General features: G+C 36.9%; 1 protein-coding gene across 3 annotated transcripts in view; it reads left to right on the plus strand.

Annotated features, from left to right (window-relative positions):
* PDGFC (platelet derived growth factor C) overlaps positions 1-19,872 on the plus strand; it is a 119,448-nt gene extending 99,576 nt beyond the window's left edge. For 2 of the 3 annotated variants that reach the window (XM_021539573.4, XM_085578868.1), the window contains exons 4-6: positions 11,786-11,993; positions 17,381-17,598; positions 18,238-19,872. In XM_021539573.4, the coding sequence (XP_021395248.1) occupies positions 11,786-11,993; positions 17,381-17,598; positions 18,238-18,354 (543 nt within the window). In that variant the 3' untranslated portion in view covers positions 18,355-19,872. The remainder of the gene's footprint in view (positions 1-11,785; positions 11,994-17,380; positions 17,599-18,237) is intronic. The other variant, XM_085578867.1, reaches the window with a different exon arrangement.
* The last annotated feature ends 7,878 nt before the right edge of the window (positions 19,873-27,750 follow it).

Raw genomic sequence — 27,750 nt, forward strand, 5'->3', positions numbered from 1 at the left:
AGGGGAAAAAAGTGTTCCATTAAGTATTCAGAAGATCTTCTGGCACAGTTTGTAAAAACAGATTTTAAAATTATTTAGAATTAATTTGTTTCTAAAATTCAGCATGTCCCTCAGTATAATTTTATGGATCTTCTAGAAAGAGCAAGATTACCAGGTAGATGCTTTGCTGTACAATTGCAGAGATGCAAGGCTGGAAGGGAACTCAGTGGGACTGGACCTTTTCTGAGCAATTGTCCTGCTCCAAGGGGGAGCAGATACACTAAGCTCATTCTTGCTAGATTCTAGGGCTGTTCCTGAAGTCCAGGGATGAAGATTTCAGAGATTGCCCATGTCATCTGTTTCATACTTTAATGTTGTTATAAAACTTTTTTTCAAACACTTAAATAATTTTTTGTCATTGATGGGCTAGGGGACAGCTGATCACCTGGTGCTCTTTTGTATGTTTGTTATCCCCTGTCAGCCTGGTCTTGTTGAGATGAAAGGAAGTTGTATCACTTAATCTTTTATCATAGTTCATTCTTTTGTTTTCATCTTGCTCTTTCATGTGAATATCCTGTTTCTCTCTGCTGTATCTCACAAGTGCTGGAGATAAATCTGAACACTGTATTTCAGCTGAGACCTCTTTAGCAGCTCAATATCTGTTTTTATGATGTTGTTCTGAAAATATCTGAAAGAGATTTGATTTTTTTAAACGGGATCCCATAATCTCTTATTCAGGGTTAGGTCTCCTCTGTAACGCTGATTAATCAGCTTCAGACTCTACTTATGATTTTGTATTTATGCTTTTAATATTTTACTCCTAAATGCAAGGAATTTCAAAATACTTTTTATTACATTTCTCTTACTAAGCATACTTTCCCAGTTAATTTTGATTTTTTTTTTTGTACAATCACATTACTCTACTTGTGTGTATAATATATATCAAAGTAAAATGAGGTTACTTGAAATGTTTCATGACACTAAGAAGGGATATATTTGGACAGAGATGAGGTTCTTTCCTTGCAAAGTAATTCTTTGTTCAAGGACTTTTTACCTTCAAGGCAGGACAAGCTCTGATTTGCAATGTCTGCTGTACAGGAATGTTGGGTGTGTTCATTTTATTGTGATATGAAATGAACACAAAGCTGTTGTGGAATGCAATTTAACATGTACACTGAAGGATCAAATTAAAGTAGTGTTCACTGTAGAGGTAATTTTCATTGTCCTTCACAAATACACTTTCCAGTTGTAATAAACGCTCATTCCTAGTGTTGTGTTTAATGTTTGCTGAACCTCCGGTGAACATACTGGTAAAAGTAAATATCTTCTTTAGAACACCTACCCATTTCCAGTGGGGAAGTTCCTAGAGGGAGCTTAAAGAGCAGTTCATTCACTTACTCCAAACATTTATTTTTGCTTAGTTTGATTAAGCTGTTATATGTCTTTTGAAATTGAGTAATTTTAAAAAAGGTCTGCAGACATGGTATCTAACTATGGCTGGCCATATTCCCTGTAATAGAAAAAGGTACAAAAACATATTCTATTCAGAACAGCTGCACTTATGTTGGCTGTTTATTCCTTGTCAGCTACTATCAGTCAACTAAGAACTGGAGCTTTGTGCACAGAAAATTTAAAAAAGGCTTCTGTAAATCATAAATATACCAGCCACAACATTTTCCTGCTTGAATTTTAGGTAAGTTTGTAAATGATAGTGATTAATAGTCACAGTAACCCCATTTGCAATAAGATCTGAGCAAACATTCATAAGACTACATGCTCACTGCCATCTGATTGCAGGAATCTCTTTTTACATTGATTCATTTGGGCACTTTACTTGCTGTCAGTTCAACAACAATGTTATTCCTCCTTTTTGATGATAATTTCATATGGTAAGGAAAATTCAGGTCGTCATGTTCTCCTGACTGAAGTAAAAGGTGTTCCACAATTCAGCCTTCAGGTATGTATACTGGACTTGCATAGTATCAAAGTTTCAGGGAAAGAAGCTAAACTGTGGTGGAATCCTATTCTGCTAAAGTTCACCTAAATCTTGGAGCCATAGTCTCTGTGCAATAAATAAAAACAGTAAAAAAATATAAGGATATCATTATAAATATTGAGAAGAGGTATTCTCTTTCTTGTTCCCAGTATTTGATACATAAATCTTGATAAAGTTTCCCTTCCAGAAGGGAATTGCAGGCATAATACAACATTCACCAAAATAGAACAACCTAAAAAATTACATTTAACTTTATATTCACAAAATGAAGGTAAAGGGTTTATTTATAACAGCATTTGAAAAAAGACACTTGTTTAGCTGTCACCTCATGCATTTGAATGTCCATGAAGGAATATTTTAGTGCAAAATTATATCACTAGTATTTAAAACAGTTGCTAAATACTCTACTGCTTTAATCACAAGGACAGTTCAAGCACAAAACAAAAACAAAGCTACCTTAAGAGCTTAGGGTGGAAACATAGAAATGTAATTCTGGGTATGCTCAGAAAGTCATCAAGCAATGAAATATTGACGTAGTTTTAGTGGGGTCTCTTTAGAGCTTCACTTTAACTCCTCAGTGAGAGCAGTATGTGGAGAAAATAGCCCATTTTTTTGAAAATACAGAGTTCTGCCCTGCAAATGGGTACAAGACTGCAATGACCTCTTAACAATGAGCTGGATTAAGCAGGAAATAAACTTTAAATGTCCTTAAATACTGTGATGAGTAGTTAATAAGGGAGAGTTGAAAGGAAGGTACTAAGAGAGGACAGAGTTACTACTTAAGAAAATATTTTGTGTTTCCAAAACTTAACCTGCAGCAATCAGGAGCAGTCCCATGAGATGTGAATAGTTGCCCACCTGCCCTGCATTTTCCCTCACACGTTCCACACATTGTAAGGATTCACTGCAGCTGCTAATTTGGTGTGAATATAAAAAAGAAAATGCTACAAGACATGAAGGTTATGATTTCTCAGAAATTGGAGGATTTGCTGTTTTAGCACCTTGCTGCAAGCACATGACAAGATCTTTCTCCAAAGAAAGATTTTATAAGATTGTGATGAGATAAACTATACCTCAGTAAATTATTTTGATACTTCATTTTGCCTATAGACCATCTACTTTAGTCATTTTCAGCAGGTACTTTATCTGTATAAACACACAAACACACTTCATACCCTTTAGAATAGGTATATAGATGTTAGTATTGCCCATGGTCTGAATTAGACTAAATATTTTTATTAAGCATTTAAATTGTAAAAGACATTATCTACTGGGTTATGGCTTTTTAAAGTTGCAGTTATAGTCCTCCCATGTGCTCACACATGAGACAGGAACAACCAGATAGTTTTAAATGCATTTCATAGACTTGGTTTGAAAATATTATAATGAAAGTTACTCTGAGGTTCAGAAATCAAAATATTTAGCAGTTGTTACTAGGATACAAATGGTGGAATTTTTCTTATGGCATATATATATATAGTTATATGGTATGGGGAGAGCTCAGTCTAAATTTTGTTTTAAAGTCTCATTTAAAAGAGCAAAATGTATAAAAGAGCAGAGAGTGCTCACTAAAAATTAAGATTTTGGAAGTAGTTATGGTTTAAATGTTGCTCTTCCACAAGTCTACTTAATAGGAACCCTGACTCTGGGATAATAAACCTAAAATTAGTTTGTATATCTACAGTAAATTGAAAATGATAAAAAAAGACAAATTATTTCAGGAAGTAACTTGAGATTCAAACTGACATACTGATTCGACTTTGAAGTTTCTTGTCTTGGAGATAATCTGTGCCATAACTTGTTCTATACTATTATCACAGGCTGTTTGCTTTTAAATGTTTAAATGCTTCCTGTTCAACTCAGTGAATTTCAGCTTCATCGGGTCCTGCTTTCAGAATAGTAAGGCTGGGTCTTTGCCTACTGAGTCAAAATGTGTCCAAGTTGTGAGATGTCTTACATTTCGAGTCCTCTATTTAGAATCCTCTTCACTACTATGTCCACAAATTCCTAATGCAGGCAAATACAATTAAAAGCCATTAGAAAGGTAGAAAAAAAGGCATCAGAGTTTGACTTCCATTTCAAGTATCTGGCTGAATCTGTCAGCTTTCTGAATTCTGGGGCTTGCGGGGGTTTATGCTTCATGGCTTGAGATATCTGCAGTTGCCAAAGATGTTGGTAATACAGCTTTCAATCAGAGTTGTTTATACAATTCTTCTCTCCTTAATTAGCTGAAAGAATAAATCAGTGAATGAAAGTTCTTACCCAAAAGAATACAAGAATCACTAGGTCATTTTGTAAAAAAACAAATACTTCCAGTAAAGGAGAAGCAGGTAATTTTGTAGTGCTTATGAAATACTCATGAAGTAGCACATGCTGGTTCAATGAGACTTACCAGATGCACTGAAAAAAATCAATTACATGCAACTGCTCCCAAGAAATATAGTTGTGTCTGTGTACATACTTCCTAGGAATAGAAACCTCTAAAACTATCATGATGAAGTGTATTGACAGTAATATCTCCCATACAATACAGGGCTAAACATCAGTTTTCTGCTTGTTGCCTTTAAAATGAATTAGTGTGATTGATTACTGATACATGTGATTACAGAAAAAATCAAACTGTATTTTATGCATATAAAAACACAACTGTTTATGTACACATACATTATTGATATTTATGATAACTAACCAATCACTAAAGGTTTCTTTGAAAATAGCTTACAGAGATTATTGCTATTGATGGTATCCTCTGAGAGTTAATGAGCTAGCTCTAAATGTGCCATCTCTGTCTTCACAGTGTCTCTCACACCTGTACTGTCTATTCCAAAAGGTGTCAGTGTGCATAGACTTCAGGCAAAAAGCCAGAGGAACACTGATGTTTAGTGACATCCTGTGCTATTTCCATGCTGCTAGCTTCCTTGGGAGCATCTTGCAGCTGTTTGCAGCACAATTAGAATTCCAGGCCTTCTCTGAACAGAAACTTCCAGGCCTTCTGCACAGAAACTCTGTTTAGGGGAATATTTAAACATTTAAAAAAACCCATCTCATCTCAGAAATTTAGCCTGAGGAAATGTTATGCTGTTAGTTAAGCTATAAGACTGATATCCAATGCTACTTTTGCACATCTTTATTCTTTTATTCCCACCTGTGACAGGCAAAACCAGAAATGCACAAATGTGTTCATTTTCTCTTGTGATCTCTGTGATGTTTTTCCTGTTGGTGGTTATGAATAGTAAAGATTATGCACTATTCAGAAAGCAATCCTCAAACTGTAGTAACAAAAATATGGATGTAGAGTTTGGAAAGCCATCTCTGACTTTAAGATGAAAATTGATGCAAGGGCATGCATGGATACTCAGCAAATTAAATCCTCAGTGAAATAAAAGGAAAATCCTGCATTCACATGAAGAGAGCCTGAACAAGCTTTTGATAAGAGGTCATAGCGCTCTATAGGAACAGAAAATTTAGGGAGCCTGTGAAAGGCAGAGAGCTGGAGGCCCAGGAAAGAGAGGTGCTGTCATCCTGCAGTCTGTTCTCATTTGCAGAAGCATTAAATTGAGGAGGGCTGGTACCCCTCTACCTGTGTGTCATTTGACTGGAGGAGGTTGCATCCCTGAGACAAGGCTAGCTGAAAGAGAGGGATTTTTAACTCAGTGCCACTGGAGCCTGTTTCACCAGACCTACCTGCTCAGCAGCCCCAGGCTGATGTGCCTCTCATGGAGCCATTTCTGCTGCTGTGACAGTAAGTTCATCCTAAGCAGTAAAAAGTGCTGCAGCGGATGGGAGCTGTGACAGCATTCCTGACTTCCATCTCTGCTATGTGCAATAAACATCCTTGCCTTATTCCTGATTTTGACAACCTATATTGATTTGTCTGTCTCTGTGGCATCTTTCTTTTATTTTTTTTTTTAATTCCTTTACTTAAGGCATAAGAAGAGGATCCTGGAACCTGATTTCTCTACTTGGGTGTTCGCACACAGGGCCAGCTACAGATCACCTCACTTCTTTCTGCCTTGCAACTTGAACAGGACTAACACTTTCTTAGCAGTGCACATTAATACTGCACAGAGAAGATATGCCTTTATAAATAAGAGACTTTCATAAGTGCTTTTTCTTTTGTACTGCATAGATGCAAGCAAGTAAAAGTATGTGCTTTTTCAGGCAGTTCAGGATTTCTAGAGGCTCTTCACACCTATTGCTGCAAGTACTTCTGGCAGAAAACAAAGAGCTATTGTTGCACAGAGAAATTTGTGTCCTCCGGGCAAACTCGAAAGAGTTGGATATCTGCTTTCTCCCAGAGCTTCTAATGATGCTAGTAGGAGGGTTACCTGTGATTATAAAGGAAGAAAACAAGCTCTTTAGTGCGTATTACAAGTATGTGCATGTACTATAAGTTTCAAAAGCGTATCTTTAAATCTAAGCAGGACTTGGTTTGTTCCTGTATAAGAATTAAAAAAAAAAACAACAAACTCTAAGGATATTGCATTAAGAGAAATGTGTTATTTCTTTCAAATCCTAGTTGGGTTTCAGGGGAGACTAAGTTCCTTTGAGGCTTTTATAGAGTCCCTTCTAGTTTGATTAAACTACACTGATGTTTATTAATTTCTCTGAACTGTGCCAACTGATGAATGGGTCGTAACTCAGAAAGTGCTTGACGATATTTTCTTCAAGACAAGAAAGGAAAAAAAAAGTGAGGATTTCTTTTGTGGGGAGGTAATTATTTTAGACATAGTATTCAGTACTTGTAAGTGTCCTGTCATGCCAAGTATTTGACTCATTTGCTTTTTTTTTTCCAGTCTTAACTTAGTGCTTGCGTTATTAAACATGAAACTCCTTGCTCCCGGTGGCAGCAGCCTAACATTGCTATTTCTTGTCTCTCTTATGACTGCAAGAGAGTAGTGTTTAGTACCTTTAGAGTGTTAGTACTCATATCCTGAGAAACAGGAGCAAAATAAAGGCTTTTCTTAGGTCATAATAGTGCTTAAGAGCTGATCTTGTGTAGATTTCAGTGCTGTTATGTTTTGAATTGTTATCCTTGGAGCAGGTACAGTGCAAGGAAAGAGCAGACAGATAGTGGCAAACAGGAAATGTTATGATAGCACGTCTCATATCCAAATTTATACCTGGTATCATTCTAACACACTTCTGTATTCTTCAGGTAAACCAGTAATGAGTATCTAACAAAAATTGGTTGCATTCATTCTCTCACAGAATTTGTGAGATCAAGGAATTGCTTTTATGCTCATTTTACAGATTTGATAAGGCTGTGTTACAAACCTGCATGATGAAATTCCTGTTGCCGGAGTAAATCTAAAACTGTGTTTGTGTTAGCACTGCTGTGCTTTTAGTTGTGATGGCTTTGCTGTTGTAGATCTAGTCTTCTTTTTCAGAAGTTTGCCTCTTGTTCATTATTCAGCCATATACACAGTCATGCTGGCATAGCAAGGAGATTCTGCTTCCCGATGCTTTACATTATGATGGTTTGACTTAAATACTGTGCTCAGAATAATACAAGAAATATGTGTCAAAACAAGAAATAAGTCTCCAAGTTAGGCTACATACTAAATAATACTTTAGGCTTTAACTTCAGCTGTTGAAGTTTTTGTTCAGATCTGCTGCTTCAGTGAGGGTTGACTTCTTATTCGACTTCGAATAGTGTCCTACTATTTTCCCTTTGGGAAGGAGGCTAGGTGGAATAGTTTTGATTCTTTAATAGGGCACAATAACATTGTGAGCACCATAAGATGCATTTTAGTCCCTAAATTTTTTCTTGGGCACTGTTATGTGTGATGTTCTGGGCTAGATAGTCTTGTGACGTTAGTCTGTATTATTTCCATCCTTTTTTCCCAAGCCTATATCTTTTACTGTTGCCTAAATTTTGTCTATTGGCCTGTCTTGTATGTTTGTAAACAACCTAGGGGATTTCAGTGTGGTATTTGTTTTGATAGAGCTAAGTGCTTGTACAGAAACACAATATAAACAAACCTGAAGAAAATTCTGTTTGATCCAACACCAATTGTCATTCTTGGCTGTTGTACAGGCCAGCATAAGTTCAATGATTTCTGCTCTGGTTTTCATCCTGAACCATTTTAACTAACAGTTAATATGCAACTGTTTGCCTCTATCTTGGTTCTAAGCATATTTATGCTTATTAAAGTAATTTGAAATTGTTTCCTGGTCAGAAAAACAGGAACAAACCACAGTATGTTTTTTTACTAGAGGAATCACATAAAGAACTTGATGCATTTGTCAAATCTATCTTGACAGAAATTATTCATGCTCAGGGAAAAAAAAATAAGAAAGGTGATCTTAAACATAAAACATTGGCATGAGTTGAGAAATGTGTTGCTATAACAGAATAAGTGTTTATTGTCAATTAGTATTTATTATAGCAGAGTGTGGAGAACATCACTTCCCAGAAAATAGTTTCCATCAGGAAAGATATTTTGGATAGCTGCTGTATTTGGACAGCAGAAGTGTCTGCGGTCTTGGGTTGTATCGCCCCTGTCAGATAAATAAATATAAGTTAAATCAAAGGTTGATGATTATTTTTGAGATGACCTGTTAGGGGAGATATGAGAAATTTCTTTGGAGTAAATTAGGTGATGCCATCTATAGAATAAATGTCCACCTGACAGATGGCTGCTTCATTATCAAATCACTATCTCCATCAATGCTGAGCAGCAAAACAGCTGGAGATTATCAGTGGTCCCCCTGGGAGGCTTTCCCAGCACCATTCTGCTGTGAAATGGCAGCACTCTCTCTGACACCCACGGAGTGCTGGTGTCATGGCTCAGCACAGAGGTGCTGTAAGAGCAGTGAGTGTCAGCCATGCAGCTGCAGTGAGGCATCCAGGTAGGACTGCCTAGAGAAATATAGATTAAATTGCAACAAGACTGATAGATTTACTATAAAGTGACTGAAAGGTTCAGGTAAGAAGCATTTCAGCATTTCAGAGTTGCTATGATGTTACTTTTGAGTTATGCTGAAGTTCCGCATTTGCTTGTTCTAAAAGGTGCGTACCATCAAAGAAGTTGAGTTTTAATTTCTTGCATCAAGTCATTTCTGCTTTCCACTCTGTGAGTAAAATCTTATTGCATGTGTAAACTCTGCCTATAGATGACAAACTTTGAGAAAGTCAAGTGAAATTATAAATTGTATAGGATTCCAATATATAGTTTTAGTCACTGGAAGGAGTACCACTTATGCAGCCCTGGATGTTCTGTCCCAAAGATTTAAATTATAAAATAATTAGTAACCACTAGCAAGTAAAAACAATGTAAAGTATAATTAGAAGTACCATTTATCTTGAACAGTTTATTGAGATGTCGTAAAGGTTATTATGTCACAAATTCAATATATAACATTTATAGCTTTATCATATCAATTATCTTTAATCTTTGGAACATTTTAGCTGTCATATAAATTTACTAATATTAAAGATTATTGGAAAAAGCATTCTTAATTCTGAGATCCTAACGACTTTATTCCAAAACATTCAAAGTTGTATGATTTTGCTGTTTCAAATACTTTTTCTTTCTGTTTTGGCCTGCTGTGAGAATGACTAGAAAGTGATTGCAGCTTTAATTGTGTTACCATTAAGTGCAATGATTCACCATATCCTCACAACACTTCTACTCAGGCAAATGCCTATTGAATCCAGAATACCATAAACTGATGGGTTACTTGCTACATATGTATTGTTTAGTGTGGATGCTGTAAGTTGTAAATATGGAAATAGATTCTAGATCAATACATTTTCTCCTGGAATGCACCTGTTTCTCTGGCAACAAAAATCCTAGCAGAAATAAAACACTGAAGTAAATTCTTCAGCTGAAGACAAAACAGAAGCTTTTTTTTTTCCTTTTTTTTTTTTTTTTTTTTTTTTACTTCAGTTATTAGTTCTACTATTGATGTTGTTTTTCATGTTAATAAAACCCTGCACCTTCAAACCAGGAAATGTGGCTCTTACAGCTTTGTGCAGAAAAACAGGAAGAAAAATTTTAGAATGTTTATTTTTTTGACCATCTGAATTACAGTGTCACAGCAGAAGCTTGCTAAAGTAGCATATTTTGCTAAGAGAAACTATTTAAATTATAAACCAGAATCTGATGCTTTATTATCATAATGTAATATATGGATCAACATGTTACTATTTTTAATGCAGGCAAAAGAGCAAAAAGAAGAAGAAATATTTTAATATTTTGAAAATGACAGGATGGGAAACAACTGTTTCACCAACACTATTGGAAGTAATTAGCAAGATGAAAATATTCTAAAATTAACAGTAGCAGAACACTTAATCTATGTTTTGTATTATTTTTGCAAGACTTCCATTTAAAAAGCAGCACAAATCCTTTTAGTGCCTGCATTTCTTGAAGTTGTAGAGAAAGAAAGCCTTGAAGCAAAAAATAGGAAGGCCATGGTGGTTACTCCCATTTGCTGCTCTTTCAACCACACATTTAGATGAAACCAAAATTGCATATTTAATAGAATTTAGAGGACAGAAAATAAAATAGTTTTATTGCATAATACAGCTACCACAGGAATATGTATTTTAGAAAACTTATGCTAAGTGTTGCACTAAATCCTCTTTTCCAGCATAACTGTTACATTTCTCATCAATTTCCCTTATCATTTTGAAAAGGTAAATTACAACCTACTATTGATCTGACATTATAGATGGAAAAAATAATAGTATATACATACTTCACATTACAGTACTGACAGTGCCATTTTGGCACTAACTGGTATGAGGATTTTTAAATATAGATATCTATATAAACACATATTCTCCTCCTTTCCATCCCCTAAATCGGCAGCACGTTCAAATTTTTCTTCATTTTTCTTACATGATCCAGATGAATTGCTCAGGTGCAGTACTGTGGACATAATGTCTGTAGTAATGTCTGCAAACAGAAAAGCCTGAAGCCTAAACTGCAGGTGCTTCAGAAGCAGCTTTCTACTTAGGCTTGCCTTCCTGCCATTTTGTTTTTGTTTTGAAAATACAAATCCATGCATAATTTTAAAACAGATTGTAAACAAAGACAGATGCCTCACTTTGCTTGAATTATCTGTGCCGAAGTACTCCTGTCCCCTGAGCTTGTCAGTAAGATTTGTGTTGTGGTAAAGTACTTTGTCAGGACTCAATTTCAACTTTTAAATACTTTTGATTTTATTTGGAACATTTTTTTTTTTTTTGTAAGGGAGAAATAATTTTAGTTATGCCAGATGATGTTATTACTGTTCATTACTGTTTAACCAGAAACATAATTCTTAGTACTGTATGAAACACAACTGGTGCTTTTTTTTATGTATAGATGGGAGGAAGAATATTTGCTGTCTTTGTACTGGGGTATGTTAATTTGCATTGAAGGACAAGAAGGCAAAGATTGTAGCTAAGTTTCTGAGAAGAGGCAGGATGTGAAATGTTTCAGATTTCTAGAGGGGTTTGGGAAATGCCTATACATGAAGCCATATTTTTAAAATCACCCTTTGTTCTGTTTCTGAAGTCCCATCTGTCACTCAGTGAACATCTTCAAAGGAGAGGTGTAGTGGCATTCTAGCTGCAAGGCTGGAAATATAAGAAGTAGGAAAACTCTGCAGTGGAAGTTTGTTTACAATTATTGCTAAAGAATAATTAGGTACTTTTTGACTCTTGTCATTTGTCTTATTAGATAAACCGTGCTTTGGAAACAAGCTATCCGCTTATAAACTTTCCCAGCTGTGTAACTCGGTAAAGTACAGCACTTTGTCAGAGCAGGTCCATTAACCTTCTGACTGGCGCTCTTCTCTTGGCTTTGATTGCAGCAGCACACAGAAGCACCCAGCCCGTCGCTGCTCCCCCCATCAGCCTTGCCCTTGGATGTACTAAACAACGCCGTGGCTGGCTTTAGCACCGTGGAAGACCTTATCCGCTACCTTGAACCAGAGCGGTGGCAGCTGGATTTGGAGGATTTATACAGGCCAACGTGGCAACTTCTTGGGAAAGCATATATTCATGGGAGGAAGTCAAGAGGTAATTTACTCTTCTCTCTGGCCTTGCAGCTTGCTATGGGTATGATTTCTTGACAAAGAATTAAGAGTGTTTTTCGCCTTGAGTTTTGGTTCCAAGAGGAATACATCAGAAGGAGAGCAGGTTCCATGGTTGTTCGCTGTCGTCACCATTGTATTATTTGAAAAAGAACAATAGCTAAACTCAAAACTTAAAGGAATTTAGCAGGATAGGGCAGCAAGGTGGAACTATTAAAAAAAAAAAATAAAAAAACCAAAACAAAAAAAACCACAGCAGTTTCCTGTAGGGAACCTGGGAGATCTTTATTTCCCTAAAGTAGCAGGGCATCTTGATAGGGTAACATATTTAAAATTTGTGGGTTTCTGTTTTTGTGGAGGGCAAAAACTTTATTTATTTTGAAGTAATGGCTTAGACTGGTATAATGTGAATTATTTTTTATTTCCCTAAAATTTTTCCAGTCTATACATGAAATGAATTGAGAACAATACTTAAATATTTCTCTTTGATGACACCTTAAGAAATACCATGTGTTCTTGTCTGGGTTGATCATGCAGTTGTCAACTTCATCAGAACTAAAGTAACTGTGTTTTCAAAATTTCTAGATCTATTGACAGCAACTCATTTTCTTCCTTCTACATCTGACACTCCTGAATCTCCTGCCACATCCCATCCAGATGTTATCTACTATTTCATGTTTATGGATATGTGGATGGATAGTGTGAAGGCAATACCACCTTCCTTGTCCACCATACAGCATGAAAAGGAAAACATATGAGCATAACTTAACAGACTTCCCTGTTGGTGGATGTAAACTAGAAGGTTATTATCTGAGAGCAAGAAAAGGGAGGAAGTAGAACCTCGCATTGCTCAAATTTAAGGGTTTGATCGTTAATTCTTAGATCAGAGCCTAGAAATCAACTTTGCACCCTATCCATATTGCTGTGCTATAGTTGTGCATAGAGCAGCTGAAATATGAGCCAAAGAGGAGGAAACATCTTTAAAAGCCCTCAGATAGTCATTTAACACTTCCTTAATTAAAGAGATTTAGTATTTGCCAAATGCATGCCATAAGCACACAGTAAGTGGGAGAAAAACAAAATGCAAGTGTTGGATAACATCTATATAGACAAAAGAACCTCCCTGCAATATACATCTTAGAAAGAAACTATCAGAGTAAATCTTTTAAAGACTTCTAATTAGATGCTGAAATAGATTTTTTTCACTGAATAAACATATCATGGTATTGCCACATTTGTCTTAGAGACCACCCTCAGACTGCATTACTGAGTCTGTAATTTAATAGCCCGAGGTGGAAAATATGTCCAGTTGAAATGACATAGGACTATTTAATAGACTGGAAAAGCAAAATCTTTTTCTTATTGTTAATTTTTTCCCATGATATTCTCTCAAGCAACATGCTGCTGTATTTCAAAACATTTTTAAGAAATGTTTGTGAGAAGGGCATATCCTAAAATTTTTCATTTTATTCAAACTCTTTGATTTATGATTAGATCAGTTTCATTTATTACAATGTTTCAGTGTAAAAGCTAAATTACTGCCCCATTTTCATAAACAAGTTACTAAAAGTGTATCTTACTTTATGTAAAGAAATAACCTTTACTCCTATGTAATAATTTGTATGGAAAAACTATATTTAGACAACCTCAATTCCAGAGAACTTCTGTCTCTGATGTTTTCTCTGGATAAAATGCTTCCAAAAACTTCTAGTCAGGAAAGAAAAAAAGCCAAGTTCAGCAGCTTTGATGTCAAAATATAGTCCTAAATTCTTTTATAATATTAAACATGCTTAAAATAAAATATATTTTACTGTTCAAAAAAAATTATCTCATCACTTCCCACTGAAATCTATGTATACTCTTTAGATCATATTCTGAAATCTCCTTAAGGAGGAAAAAAATAGTCCCAGTGAAAGCACAGTCCTTAGCAGTTGTGGTTTTGGTACAGTTATGTCACTTTTTTTTTTTTTAATACTCCACTTCTTGCTTGAGATTTTGTAACAGCTCCTATTGTAGAAGCCAGTAAGAAACTTACATTCCCAGGAGCATCTCCAAAGTGCTTAGGAATAAAAACCATTCTGCTGCTATCTGTGTTCACACACAAGTGCCTCAGACAGAATTTCATTTGTTTCATTGACTTTGAGAGCAGTATCCAGCTGGAAAAATGTTTTGGGAAAGAAGTTTCCCTGTGGTACTTGATACACATCCAGAAGATGCCAGAAAATTGCATTGCCAATTGCATAATACAATTAATTTCAGGCTGCTGTGAGCATGGATTAGTTCAGTTGTGTGTACCAGTGTAGGCACATTCTTAAAATACACTTTACTGTAGGCCTACCTGCATCTAGATATTTCTCCTTCACTTATTTTTATTTTAGTGTTTCCCATTTATATGCTACTGCAGAGCCTTTCACTTCTGAGCTAGTGCTAGACAAAAGAACCTTGACTGTTGTGTCAAACATGATACATGAGTGGAAGCCAAGTTGAAGGAGTGTTTAAATGTTCACATTATAACAGGTACTGAAACTCAGTGCACTTGAGAAATCCACATAACCTTTTATTGTGGTTAAGTAAACACTTTTAAGGGAATATATACATTCTCTCATCTAGTTTCGTGCCCACAGTGTGTTAAAATAAATTTTGAACAGACAGCTACTCTTTGAAAAAATAACAGCTTCATTCACACACTTCAAAGAAGTGACTATATAAGCACCAGATAAATTTGCCACAGACCTTTTAATGAAATTGGATTACATAAGATAGGGCAAGGGTTCAATGTGAGGTATCATAGCAATATACCTTAGTACATTTTAAAGCATGGAAATCAAGCATGACATTTGTTCATCTCTCCTGAAGCCTGTTGTAACAGTACAGCACACTGAAAGATATCTGCTAAGAGCTGACTGTGTGTTCTCCAAGAGAACCATTTTAAAATTAATGTCTCCAGGTCTGAGGGGTTGAGTTAAAATTAATTTCTTTTTTGTGACAAAGTGAGTAACATGCCGTTAATTTTAGTGCATTGCCCTTTTCTCTATATCTACAGCTAGCTGTAGGTATGGAAATTAATGCATTCCTCTGCTGCTGCCAGAAGGCAATGGAGAAGGACATAACCACACAAGGATCTCTCCCACTCCTCCATGGGCCTGCTGGAAGAGGTGTCAGTGCCCACTTTCACTTTCAGTATCTCATGGTGAAGGGCTGACCAGCATGTAAGATTAGCTCCTTCAAATTCACTGCAGCATGCGTATCAGTCTCTGCAGAAACAATCATCCAGGAGAAAGTATTAGCAGAACTAGCACTTCTCACAGTGTGCTTCAGGCATTTTATCCTCATTCAGACAGCTCACTTATTATATGTTTGAAAACATTACAGAAGAAAGGAATAGTCCATTCCTGTCCACAGTCCCTGATTAATGGAGGCAGACATATCCACCTTTTAAGTGACTCAGCCTAGAGCTATTAGATGATCAGAAGGGCTTAAATAATTTCTGGTTTCTCACAGTGAATCTCTCCCCCAGAAGTTTTGTCTCTCTTTTCTTTGTTCTCAACTTTCTCCAAGGAATGCTCTTGCAGTGTGGGAGGCAGGCTGGTGTCCTATCAGTAACTTTATTGGAGTTATTACACACTCCTCCCTCTTAAAATTCAGTTTGTTTATTTAGGAGGCTATGTTAATCTGATAGTGATGGAATGAAGTTCCCCAGCTTGGCATTCACTGTGAGTGAAAGCAAAGAAAAGGCATCAGTGTGTTTAACTGACCTTTCACAACAATAAATCCTTACTTATGGATGCCAGTATATGGGTATGCCTGCAAAAGAAATGTTTGAAGGAACATGGATTGAAATTCCTTCCCAAAGATCTGCTCCTTGGAGAGTACCAGTGAGCATTTCTGCTAAAGAAATTCAGCTTCCAATTTTTTTTATGTCTTATGTGTTTAAATAGAATTAGGAGGAATTATCTTGCCTTGATTGGCTGAAGTTCTTTATGACCTCTTGAGGCTCTTTACATAGCAGAGAGGGAAAAAAAAGTATTTCTCCAGAGGGTGATTCAGATCAGAAACTTATTTTAGCTTAACTCTATATATTTTTATTTATGAATAGATGACATGAAAGAATTTTTAAGCTATATTAGAGCACTGGGGTTCTTTTCCTCCCTAATAATTTACTTGATTTAGCTTAAAACTAGTTGGTTAAAAGTCTTAGTCACTTTAATTGGGGCCCCTGTTTCACTCATCTCAATAGCTATGTTATCATAGGGTTTTCATTTTCGTTTTCTCTTTATCTTTTTATTTTTCACTAGAGAGAGTAGTATCCCTGTGAATTAGACATTACTTCTGTTCCTTAATGGTAGGTATGGAGAAAAAACAATTCAGACAAAACACCTTAGATCATGATCACTACAATCTGACTTTTCTGAAATAAATTCCATTTACATTGCTTCTCACTTTTTTTCTCCCCAGTCTCATGCATTTTTTTCCCAATTTTAACTGCTGCTTTCAAGGCTTGTTAGCTCTTGACTATGCAGCTAAGATGAACGTAAATGTTGTCATCTTTCAGATCTTTTCATGAACTTGCTGTTCATCCATTGGCATAGTGAAGCTTTAATATTATACAGTGGAGCCAGTTTATAGGGAAACTGGTGCCAAATATTACTATCTTTAACAAGTTAGTTGCTTACAAGGAGGAACTTTTATTTAAGACACATCAAGAGAAACAACAGAAATTCATGTATATGCTGTTATGGAGAAGGGGGAGAAAATGGAACATACTGATAGTTATATAGATATACAATCTTGTGGAGTTATTTATTCTGTGCAGAATTCCCTGATGATGACAACTTCTTGAAGTTCTTAGTCCATAAATGTGATTTCTGCTTAGATATGAATGGTTTCTTTCTTTCTTATAATTACAACAGCCTAGCAAAGAAGCAATAGTTGAAATTGTAACAAGGAAGAAGTTTGAATGCTTTATAGCAAGTGATGTCTTTGAAATCTTGCAGGATTCTTAATTGCTCTGTGTGTGTTTCTCCAATCCAAAATGACCATAGAATAGCAACACTGGAGCTCAGAGGATTAGTGTGACCAACGTGACTTCCATTAGGGTTGATTTGATAAAACAGGTACTGGAACATAGCAGCCAAATCTTGCTTTAATTTGAACCAACGTTGCCAGAGTTATAAAATAATTGGGGAATATCACTATGCAGCGATCATTCCATTTGAGTTTCATGGCATTCATGGAACTGCAGCACTGTACTTCTGTGCTGAACCTGCACAAAAGCGACCCTTCCCCACGGGTTCTGCACCGCTGAAGTTGATCTGCCGCGAAGGAACCTGGATTGCAGATGAGGCAAGCGGCGTTTTCCCTGTCTCGTTGCAGTGGTGGATCTGAACCTCCTGAAGGAGGAGGCGCGGCTGTACAGTTGCACCCCGCGCAACTTCTCGGTGTCGCTGAGGGAGGAGCTGAAGAGGACAGACACCATCTTCTGGCCTCTGTGTCTGCTGGTGAAACGCTGCGGTGGAAACTGTGCCTGTTGTCAGCAGAGCTGCAACGAGTGCCAGTGTGTGCCAACAAAAGTCACCAAAAAGTACCACGAGGTATGCACTATTTTTAAATTTTCATGTTTGGAAACACTGAAAGCCAATATAATAAAATGAATGCACCGACATTAATATTTTAATATCTTATGTATTGCACTTCTAGTAAATAATTTTTTAGCATTTTAAATAGGTATTGCATTGAAAAAAGTGAAATCTTCCTTGGTTATATACTTTTCTGTGCAACTAGTAATTAATTTCTGAAGTATTTACTAGTGCATTTCAGACATACTACACCCATATCTTTTGTTCTTCTTTCTCTAGTGGTTGATATCAACTTTATGAAGAAACAAATATTTGTTCATTTCCATTGCTATAAATTTATAGCTAAAATTATTTATTATAGAATTTTCTAATTGGGTTAAATCTACTGTTTGCTCTTAAATAAAATTAAGTGGAAATCTGAAATTGCAAGACTCTTCTTTGGTAAAGCAATATGATTTAATCATGTTCAACCTGATTTAATCAATTTTGTAAATGGCTTGAGGTAAAAGCAAAAATAGTAATGAGTGGATGGAATTAATGAAGTTTTAATATGCTTCCTGTCATCCAGTGGGTTTTTAGTGCAATCTAGCTCATAGTCTAGGTGTGTGATGAAGCACTTGCTGTTTTCTTGATGCTTGGCTTCTTCTCCTTCAGGTTCTTCAGCTGAAGCCAAGGATTGGTGTCCGAGGATTGCATAAGTCATTGACAGATGTACCCTTGGAACACCACGAGGAGTGTGACTGTGTGTGCAAAAGGAATACTGAAGGATAAACATGATATAATTGTGCTGTTTTCTTTCAAAGCACATTCAATCAATGGCTGATTCTATTATGGGGCTTGTGCATTATCTCCTTCTGTAATCTCAGTTGTTTGCTTTGGGGATCTTCCATCTTGAAGATTTACAGTGAGCTCTAAAAAGAGAAGCCAAACTGGGATTATATGTTGTGTGACAGCTCTGTTTGGAGACCCAGTGAAAGGATGGGAGAGAGGCATCAATGAGGGATTTAAAATATATGTATTGTTTTGTCCCCTGCAATTTTCTTGGCAATACATGGATTTATAATTTAGGAGTAAAAAATAGATTTAGAAGGCTGACATCATGGAGACTTGATCCTGCTGGCTGTCTCATTTCTACAGCTCGAGTACATCTGGCCTCTGGTTGAAAACACCTGAAATCTTTGTGTTCAGCTACTCCTATGTACTCTAAATCAAAGTGTTCTCTGTTGTATAAACTTGGGTTAAAACAGACTGTCTTTTTCTGAATTAAATTTAATTTGTCTAATGCTGGTAGGAAGGACTGGATTTTTCCATATGCTCTAGTAAAGCTCCTGCCTTTTAGAAGGAAGACTGGACAATAATGTGAGCTAAGGAAGCAAACATTGAAAAGATCAGTGCCTTTATTCTTACTACTATGGCTGATGATTTTTTTTGTGTGTTTGTTATTTTTTATCGTGTACATTTTTATACTCTCCTTTTGATGATATAACTATTTGCTTTTCTAAACTTGTTAAATATATCTATTTTTACCAAAGGTATTTAATATTCTTTTTTTTATTACAAACTTGATCAACTATTTTTTAGTTTTGTGAGACTTTAAAGCCAGATTTATACAGTTGGAGGAACAGAGATGTGACTACAGTGGGAAAGAAGCATGATCTCTTTGCAGTTTGTTTCTACAAAGTGAAAAGTACAGTTTTCTTACTTGGATTCACAGTAATAGTGGACAGAGATGTGTGGATGAAGCTCTAAGCTTCATGAGGCTAAAAATATGAGTGACAGAGGTTACTATAAGTGGTTTTAGAAGTTGAATTTAAAAATTCCCCCTCTCCATACTGTTTTTTGTTCAGGTAGAAAAGAAATGAGCATAGATGGATGCATTCTGGCTTGTTTAACTCTTTAATTTCTTTAAAGGAGAATGACCTACAATGTAAGAAAAGGAATCAGTGGCTTGCAGCCATCATGATGCATCATGGTCATGGGAAGACAGCCGTGTCAGTGGTGAAGTGTAGAGTTTTCCATTGACAGAAACTGCTGCTTAAGTGCAGTTCACTCACAGGAACATAACACTCTGCAGTGCAGTTTGATGAACTCCATGGTATCGTTCTTCTGTATGTTTTATTCTTTAACCAATACACTTATCCCACCCCATGCAAACTGAAATGGAAACAGTAAAGTATTTTGCTTGTAAAATGCTTTAACATTATGCCTAGTTTATTTTTTTGACTATTGGATTTTCAGATTGTAATGAATCACAAAATAAAGTAATAATGCTAATTTTGGGAGAATAAATGTTTCGGTGTGGTTGCATATTTGTACCTGTCAGTATACAATTTAATGGGAAAAGTTAGGATGGTGATTTTCTCCTTCCCATTTTGCAAGTCAGCTCTAAAAAGAAAAGTCTTCTGTTGCCAAGACTTCCACTTGCTTTATTAATTCTGCATTACTGTAAATCCACTAGAAGAAAAAGGAAAGGAATTATTGTGATGCTATTTGTAAAAACATTCCAAATATTCAAATTTCTGTGGATGTGAAGCCATCAGATTGAAATACCATCATCTGTTATTGTTTCCATAGTGAAAGGTTTTTTTGCAAATTAGAATGACTTTCTGATACCAGTTCTGGAAAATATTCAGGTGGGTTCTTATTTTGTCCCCACCCTTAAACACCTACTCAGTAAGAAAAATTTCTGGTGTAAATGTGACATATAATTTTCCAGTCTGAATATTAACCCTGTATCAGAACACAGATTTAGGGTCACACAAGAAACCTGGTTTACCTGAGTTTTGAGTCTTTAACCAGAAGTTTTTTGCAGGGATGTTGGGGATGTTTTTGCATTAATGTTGTCCTTTTTTTCTTTTTGCCTTTTTTAAAAAAAAAAAAAAAAACAAACAAAAACAAAAACTTTTGAACAGCAAGTCAAGGTAAAAACAGAAATCATAGTTTCTGGCATCAGATGTAATTCCATTACAGAAGATTCTGCTGTAGGAAATGCAGGAGGTCTCATCCTCTCTGTAGACTTGCTAGGGGGAAAAGGCTGGTCATGAATTTTGGAGTAGTTATTTGGTGGTAGAAGAGTAATGGGGAGTTTCTGGAACCATTTGGGATATGGAAAGTAATGTTTTCCAAATGTCACGAGTAATATTTTTCTCTTGCTCCTCTCTGGCTCACTTTCTTCCTTGCCAGTTCCTTGAACCAGTTTCCTTCCCAACTGCTTGCTATGGATCTGCATATGAGCTCCTTACCCATCTTCACCCATCACTGAGCTCTGTGCCTCCCCCTTGGCTCCAGGCTCAGGCTTTGTCTTCCCACTACTTCTGCCGGGACTTCATTTTCCTGCCTCTCGTCAGACATTCAGATTTGGCACTCCACCTCCTCCCCAGGTGAAAGTGTGGAGAGGCTCATTCCCCCTCCAGGAGGGATGCGGGAAAGGCACCAGCTGAGGGGAGCAGTGAAGGCTGCAGTTCTCCTGCTTGGTGCTGCATCCCGGGTCCCGCCAGGCAGAGCAGCTGCTCCTGCCCCTGGGTGACTTCTAAGCAAAAGGTGTGGTAAAAACTGACTGAAGGTATTGATAACGAGTTACTAACAAGCAAACTAACTGTGCCTTTAACAGCTACAGGTAATGGCAGCTGAATGCCAAGGATGTTTGGAAATTGACATAAGTGGGTGGTAAGCCTGTGATTTTCTAATGTGGAATAGAAGATGCAAGTTTTGATCTTACATCTTTGTGGAGATCTTTTTAAAATGTTACTGTTGTGTTTTAAGCTATGAATTCCTGAATTGCATTAATGTAAGCGTCAGTGTTTGGCAATAATGGCTGTTTCTAAGGGTCTAAACAGTGGAAACAACCAAGTAGGATAAAGTAGCTCCTGTAAACAGACAAAATCCAAATAGCACAGTCTGGATTTTGTAGGTTTTATCTTATGCCCAATAAATGTCTTCAGTCAGAAGTAATTGTTCCCCCCAGAGGAATAGGTGGGGGAGCTGATGACTGATGTTGAGCCTTGTTTTTATGGATTCTGTAGATACTCACATTCCTGGAACCTTCCTGTCAGCTGTGGCCAGCATGGGAGTTGTGGAGAAGCACAAATCTTTACTCACCAAGGGCGTTAACTGCAAATCTCTTGACTCCTAAAAGACTTTAAGTGTTTTTGCTCTGTGTCTGCCTGGTTGAACAGGCTTACAGCTCCTTTTCAGCAGAAGAGGAGAAAAAAACATGCAGATGATACAACAGAGAGTGTGGAGAAAAAAAAAGAGAAACAAAAAGCAAAGATTTGGTTTTTATTAGCAAGTACATCATCTAATGCAAGCTATTACCTAAATTCCTTACTAATAAAGAACTGGGTTGAAACTTTAAAAATTTGCAATTCAGATGCTGGCTGCTTAAATAGTCTCATTTTGATTACTCAAATTCTGAAAATAAAAATTGTAAACAATTACTTTGTTTGACTTCTGAAGATATAATAATAGTGCTACTATTCAAGGCTTTCTCATGAAACCTCATGCAGAAATGTTAAAGCATCATGGTTTTGAGATTTTTGTTCCAACCAGGTGCTGAAGCTAAGTAGACCAACTTTTCTGACTGTTTGTGATATGGTATTTAAATTACTTTCAGCAAGATTGCTCTTTGTATCATTTTTTGTGTGGGATGCTTTATCAATTTGCATTTGAAAGTCTTTTTGTGTGCCTTTTAAACCCAAGAGCAGTGGTTTTGTTTATCTGCCAAAATCACAGTGTGAAAATATGGCTGCTTAATTCAGCATAAATTGGACAAACTTTTCAGAGAAAACAGTTTGCCTGTTGCCTCACTGCTATTCTTCCAGACTGTAGTAAGAAAGATGAGTTTACAGCTCAGTCATGGAAGAATGACAGCTTTTTCTGCAACTGTGATAGTACTTAAGCTGTATTCCTGCTCTGAATCTTGCTCTGTGTCATTGAGCTGGTCTGTCTTTGTCAAGTATAGAGGCAAAGCCTAGCCTTCCCAGCTGAGGCAGCTCTATTAGGTAAATAAGGTTATCAATGGGAATACTTCACACACAGGCCTGTTTTCTGAACAAAACATTGCTTTCTCAAAGAGTCTTAAGGAGTTCTGAGTCTGGAATGCCTTTCCATATAGCTGATTTGGCCAGCTTTTTTTTGCCTAAGTAAAGTAGATAGAAGTGCCAGTTTGACTATGCTGTTATTACCTTCTACAGATTCTGCTTCACTGAAGACAGATCCAAGCCAACTTGGATCTGGTGTCTCTCATGTTTAGGGTGGGTGATAAACCACATCTCAGTAGACTTGCTTTCTTTTCACTGTGCAGAATCCAAATAAATTAGCAAGGTTAGGAAGAAAACTTGTTTATCTGTCTTTGTCCTGCTTCACACATATCTGTGGGCCTTGTCTCAGACAGTATCTGAAACTGAAACTTATTTAAGAGTGAAGGCCATAATGTTTGAAATGTTTGAAGGCCATAATTTTTTGAAAAACAGCATCACACAGTGATCAGAACAATTAGCAACTTTGAGACTCAAACAATCATAGAATGAACTTCACTATTTTGCTCAAAAGGCTTCATTTAGAGACTGAGAAGATGAAACTGTTCAAACCTTGATTTCACTCTTTTAGAGGTTTTCCATAATTTCAGAAGAGAGGCTTCTACTCACCCTCATTAATAGCTTATTAATTCTGTAATCTTTTGTCATAAATTGAGTGATTGCTCTCAAAAACAGTAAACACAAAAGTCTCTATTTCCTCAGGTTTTAAAAGGCTGGACCCCTGATTCTTTCAGCCTTCAGGGTGACATTTCTTTTATTGTGACTAACATACTTTTCAGTGAGGAGAAATCAGTGACCTGGGTACCATGTAGCACCTTTATGCCTGAAAGCTAAGCAGCCTTTTGGTATACTTGCAGAGAGGAGGTGTCAGACAGGAATTGGCTTTTTTGGTGCCTTCACATAATTGAAAAGTCCTAGCAGACTAGCTGAAGGATGTATGGAATTCAAATACAAAATTCCACAACTGTTCTCCAGAAAGGATATGTCCCACATGCAAAGCCTCAAAAATAAGTCTGTTTACCTGTGACTCAGTTTAGTCACTTTTCATGTCTCATGTTGGAGGTAAGCGCTGAAAGAAAAAGCATATCTGAGCTATAAAATCTCTTTCATCTAAAGCCTTAAGCAACTAACTTATAACAACAATCTTACTCTGTGTTATGCTTTGTAGTTAAATCTTGAGCTTAAGCACAAATTTCTGATACAATCAAAAAAAAAAAACTCTCCTCCTGGCTGGGGAGCAGGTGAGAGGGCATCCTTTCCTGACAATTTGATGGCATCTGGCTCTTTGGGAAGCAGTTTGTACATATATGTGGGATGTGCATCTGGTCATTTGTGACAGGCTGGCTTCCACTTAGAAAACTGGTTATTGATTATGAAGAATGATTATGAAGTCTATGAATAAGAAAACAAGTGAAAGGCCTGTGTTGCCTTAAACCAAGTGCTCATCTAGTTCAGCATTCTTGTCTCTATATGTGGTGATCATTGATGGAAGCATACTTGGAAGTATGCTATGTTTTCCAAATTCCATAGATCAGCAGTTTAGGACTCCTTTGGCCAGAGTTTGAATTACAGCCCATAACATTCTCAGGAGGAGCTGTAAAACACAGCCCATTTAAATAAATTGATGTGTCTTTTGCATTATGTAATCACAGAGTGCTGAAATACAGCACAGGTTCTGCCTCACAGATAGTTATCATAAGTGTCTTATCTTGATTTCCTTTGCCACACCTGGGCTGAACAGGTTGAAAAGGAACAGATCAGCTGTTCTACTACCAAAAAGGCAGTGGGATCTTGAAGTAACTCTTTTACAAAGGAGATGCAACACACTTCTTGCATGCACTGTGAAGTGTTCAATAAAAGCAGTGTCATACAGACTAATTAGTTTCAGGAAGGATAGAAAAATGTTACTAAATGTTCTTTTGCAGAGTATTGTTAGTATATATATTTCCTGCTGTGCATTTCATTGTACCCAAGGCATCACTCAGGTTGCACGATCTTTTCTAATACATTTAATATTCTTTTTTTCCCCATCACTTTCAGATAAATTAAAATATTAGGATTTTTTTAGTGCTGAAATTTTGACTATTGCTAACAATGATTCAAGAAGTATTGGAGGCAAACTTTAAAGCATAGCCATTACTAAACAAGATTATGTGTTAACATCTGAAACAAAAGAGACAAAATTATATCCTAAACTACAATCTGTGACTCTGAGGAATTCCTTTCAGTCACCTTGGCAATTGTACATTTCCAGTAGTTTATAAGTCAGCACTTATGTTAATGCCAAAGTAATGTAGCTTTTTTCCTGCTTGTAAAAATAAGGTTTTATTCCATTCAATCAATGAAACTAAATTAAACAGCTATGTTAGAGAAGCTAATAAAGTGTGGGCTGGATGAGCTGGCAGTGAGGTGGATTGAAAACTGGACAACTGCTCAAGCCAGAAGAAACTCTAGTGGGAGAGCAGTATGTGTGCCCCGATGTTGCTGTTGAGTAAGAAATAACACTACAAGGCTGTTTTGTACAGCATCTTGTTCTGCTTTGAAAATCTCCCTTTTATACACTGTTCCGATACAAACGGACTAGATTTGTCAATTAATACATTTTACTTGATTGGGTAATTAAAAAAAACACTTTTCCTATAAACAATCTTTAAGAAAAACAAGAAAACAGAGAGTAAGAAAGTACTACTTACAGGTTGTTTATAATAACAAGCTATCATTGCTTATCTTCAAATTCTTAAATTCTCACAAGCTGATCTTAAGGAAACTTATCTAGTTTTCTCACACTCTAACCAAGCTGTCACATCTACACCCCCAGGATCAGTAGTGGGTCCAGTCCTGTTCAGAATCTTCATAGATGCTCTGGATGTTGGGGCAGAGTGAGTGCACCCTCAGCAAATTTGTAATGACTCCTAACTGGGAAGAGTGACTGATGCACCAGAGGGTTGTGGTGCTGTGCAGAGGGTCTTTGACAGGCTGCAGAAAGGGACTACAGGAACCTCATGAAGTTCAGCAAAGTGAAGTGCAAAGTCCTGCATCTGGAGTGGAACAACCCTAGGCACCAATATATGCCAGGGCCACCCAGCTGGAAAGCTGCTTTGAACAAACAGATCTGAAGGTCCTTTCTGGTGGACGCCAAGGTGAACATGAGCCAGCAGCGTGCAGCTGTGGCAAAGAAGGCTAATGGTGTCCTGGCTTGCACTAGAAAGAGTGTTGCCAGCAGAACAGGGAGCCAAGCCTTCCTCTCTACTCAGCACTGCTGAGGGCACACCTGGAGTGCTGTGTCCAGTTCTGGGCTCCCCAGTACAAGAGAGACATGGATGTACTGGGGGGAGTGCAGCAAATGTTCACTAAGATAATAAGGGACTGGAGAACTTCCTGTATGAAAAAAAGGCTCCGAGAGGTGTGAATGTGCATCTGGAAGAGGAAAAGGCTTGACGGGGATCGCATCTATTTGTACAAATACCTGAAAGGAAAGTGCAAAGGGGATGGAGCCAGATTCTCTTCAATGTAGCCCAGTTTTTGACCAGAGACAATGGACACAAACTGAAAAGCAGGAACTTCCCTCTGAACATCAGGAACTGTGAGGGTAACACAGCACTGGCAGAGTTTTCACAAAAAGATTGTGGAGTCTCACTGCTTGTAGATATTCAAAAGCCACATGGACATATATACAGCCAACTGGCTATAAGTGGCCCAGTTTGAGCAAAGGACTGGAACCACACGATTTCCATGGGTCTCTTCCAATATCAGCCTTTCTGTGAGTAGCACACATATAATTTCCACAAACACTAAATCTTCATCTTAACACTGAGATATTCAACTCCTCATAGAACAAAGAATTAATAAGCAGAGAGTCAAGTACTTTCTTATGCTGTAAAGGATATACCTAGGCATCAAATTGCCTTGTAATGTTTATGATCTGATAAATTCTTCAGTTTCTCCCAGAAAAAGCTTCTAAGGGTTTGTATCTGCTTTGTTAATCATTGCTTTCAAGATAAAAACTGAAGATAAGGATGTGAAATAATAGTACATTATGTGATAGGAAATGGCCTATATCTAGGCCAATATCCTGTGTGAAATCACACCTTTATTTTTCAAGTAAGATCAAGTTTCTTGTATAAGCAATAGACTTTGAACTCTTACCAAATTTCTTACTTAACAGTTTCTCTGTGTTTTGGTTTTGCTTTATGTACCACTCGTACTTGCTAGCAGTGCTTTGCCCTGACAAAAGGTACCTCACAGGAGCAAATAGAGAATGTGAATTTCTAGTCATTTGGGATATTACATCTGAGCAATTTTATGGCATATTGTCCAGGGGCAGCAATGCCAGGAATGGTGCCACACAGGCTGATGATAACCATCAAGTCACAGATAGGCCACTATGTAAATACCCACAGGATGCAGGGCTGGGGACCAGTACCCCTGGGAGTCAACCATGGAAAGGATGCATTTCTTCAAAGTCGAATTGTCCTTGATTTACTTTGAGAAAATATGTAAAGGCAAATGACATCATCCTAGCCTTCCTGGAAGAAGAAAAAAAAAGAAGAGCTAGTTAAATTGTCCTAATACTTTAAAATTCTTTTTGCCCAAAGGGAATGTGAAAAAACAATACAGCTTTTAAGCAATATTGCAGTTCCCCTTGCCCATACTCAAGGTGGTGTTTAGATCAGTAAAGACAGCATTCTTTCCAGTGTGAAAGCAGTGAAGAAAGTTCTCTATATAAATAATTTACTCTATAAAAAGTACCTGAATTAACATATCACTGCTATACTAACTATAACCAATCATGTCAAAGCACTTTGTGTGGTGAGTTAAAATTGTTGCCTTAAATATGGTAGCACAGTTCACAACTTTTTAAAGAAAGCTTAATGGATTTTGGAATTTTGGCTGCCCTTGCAGAATCCTCAGGGGTCGCTCTGAATCACAGCTGCAGTGAAAAACTTCTTTGTGACCTTTGGGACAGTTTTAAACAGTGAGGTCATGACAGCAATCTTATTTAAAGAGAATGTAAGAGAAGAGGTCAGGTATAGATTTATTTTTAAGTTTCAGGAAGATGGCTTGAGACACTGTTCCCTGTTGACAGTAAGGGGACTCTTATTCCTGAGCTAGGATTGGTTTGTCTCTTAAA

Source organism: Lonchura striata, chromosome 4 (assembly GCF_050655825.1).
Source record: "Lonchura striata isolate lonStrDom1 chromosome 4, ASM5065582v1, whole genome shotgun sequence".
Classification (NCBI taxonomy): domain Eukaryota; kingdom Metazoa; phylum Chordata; class Aves; order Passeriformes; family Estrildidae; genus Lonchura; species Lonchura striata.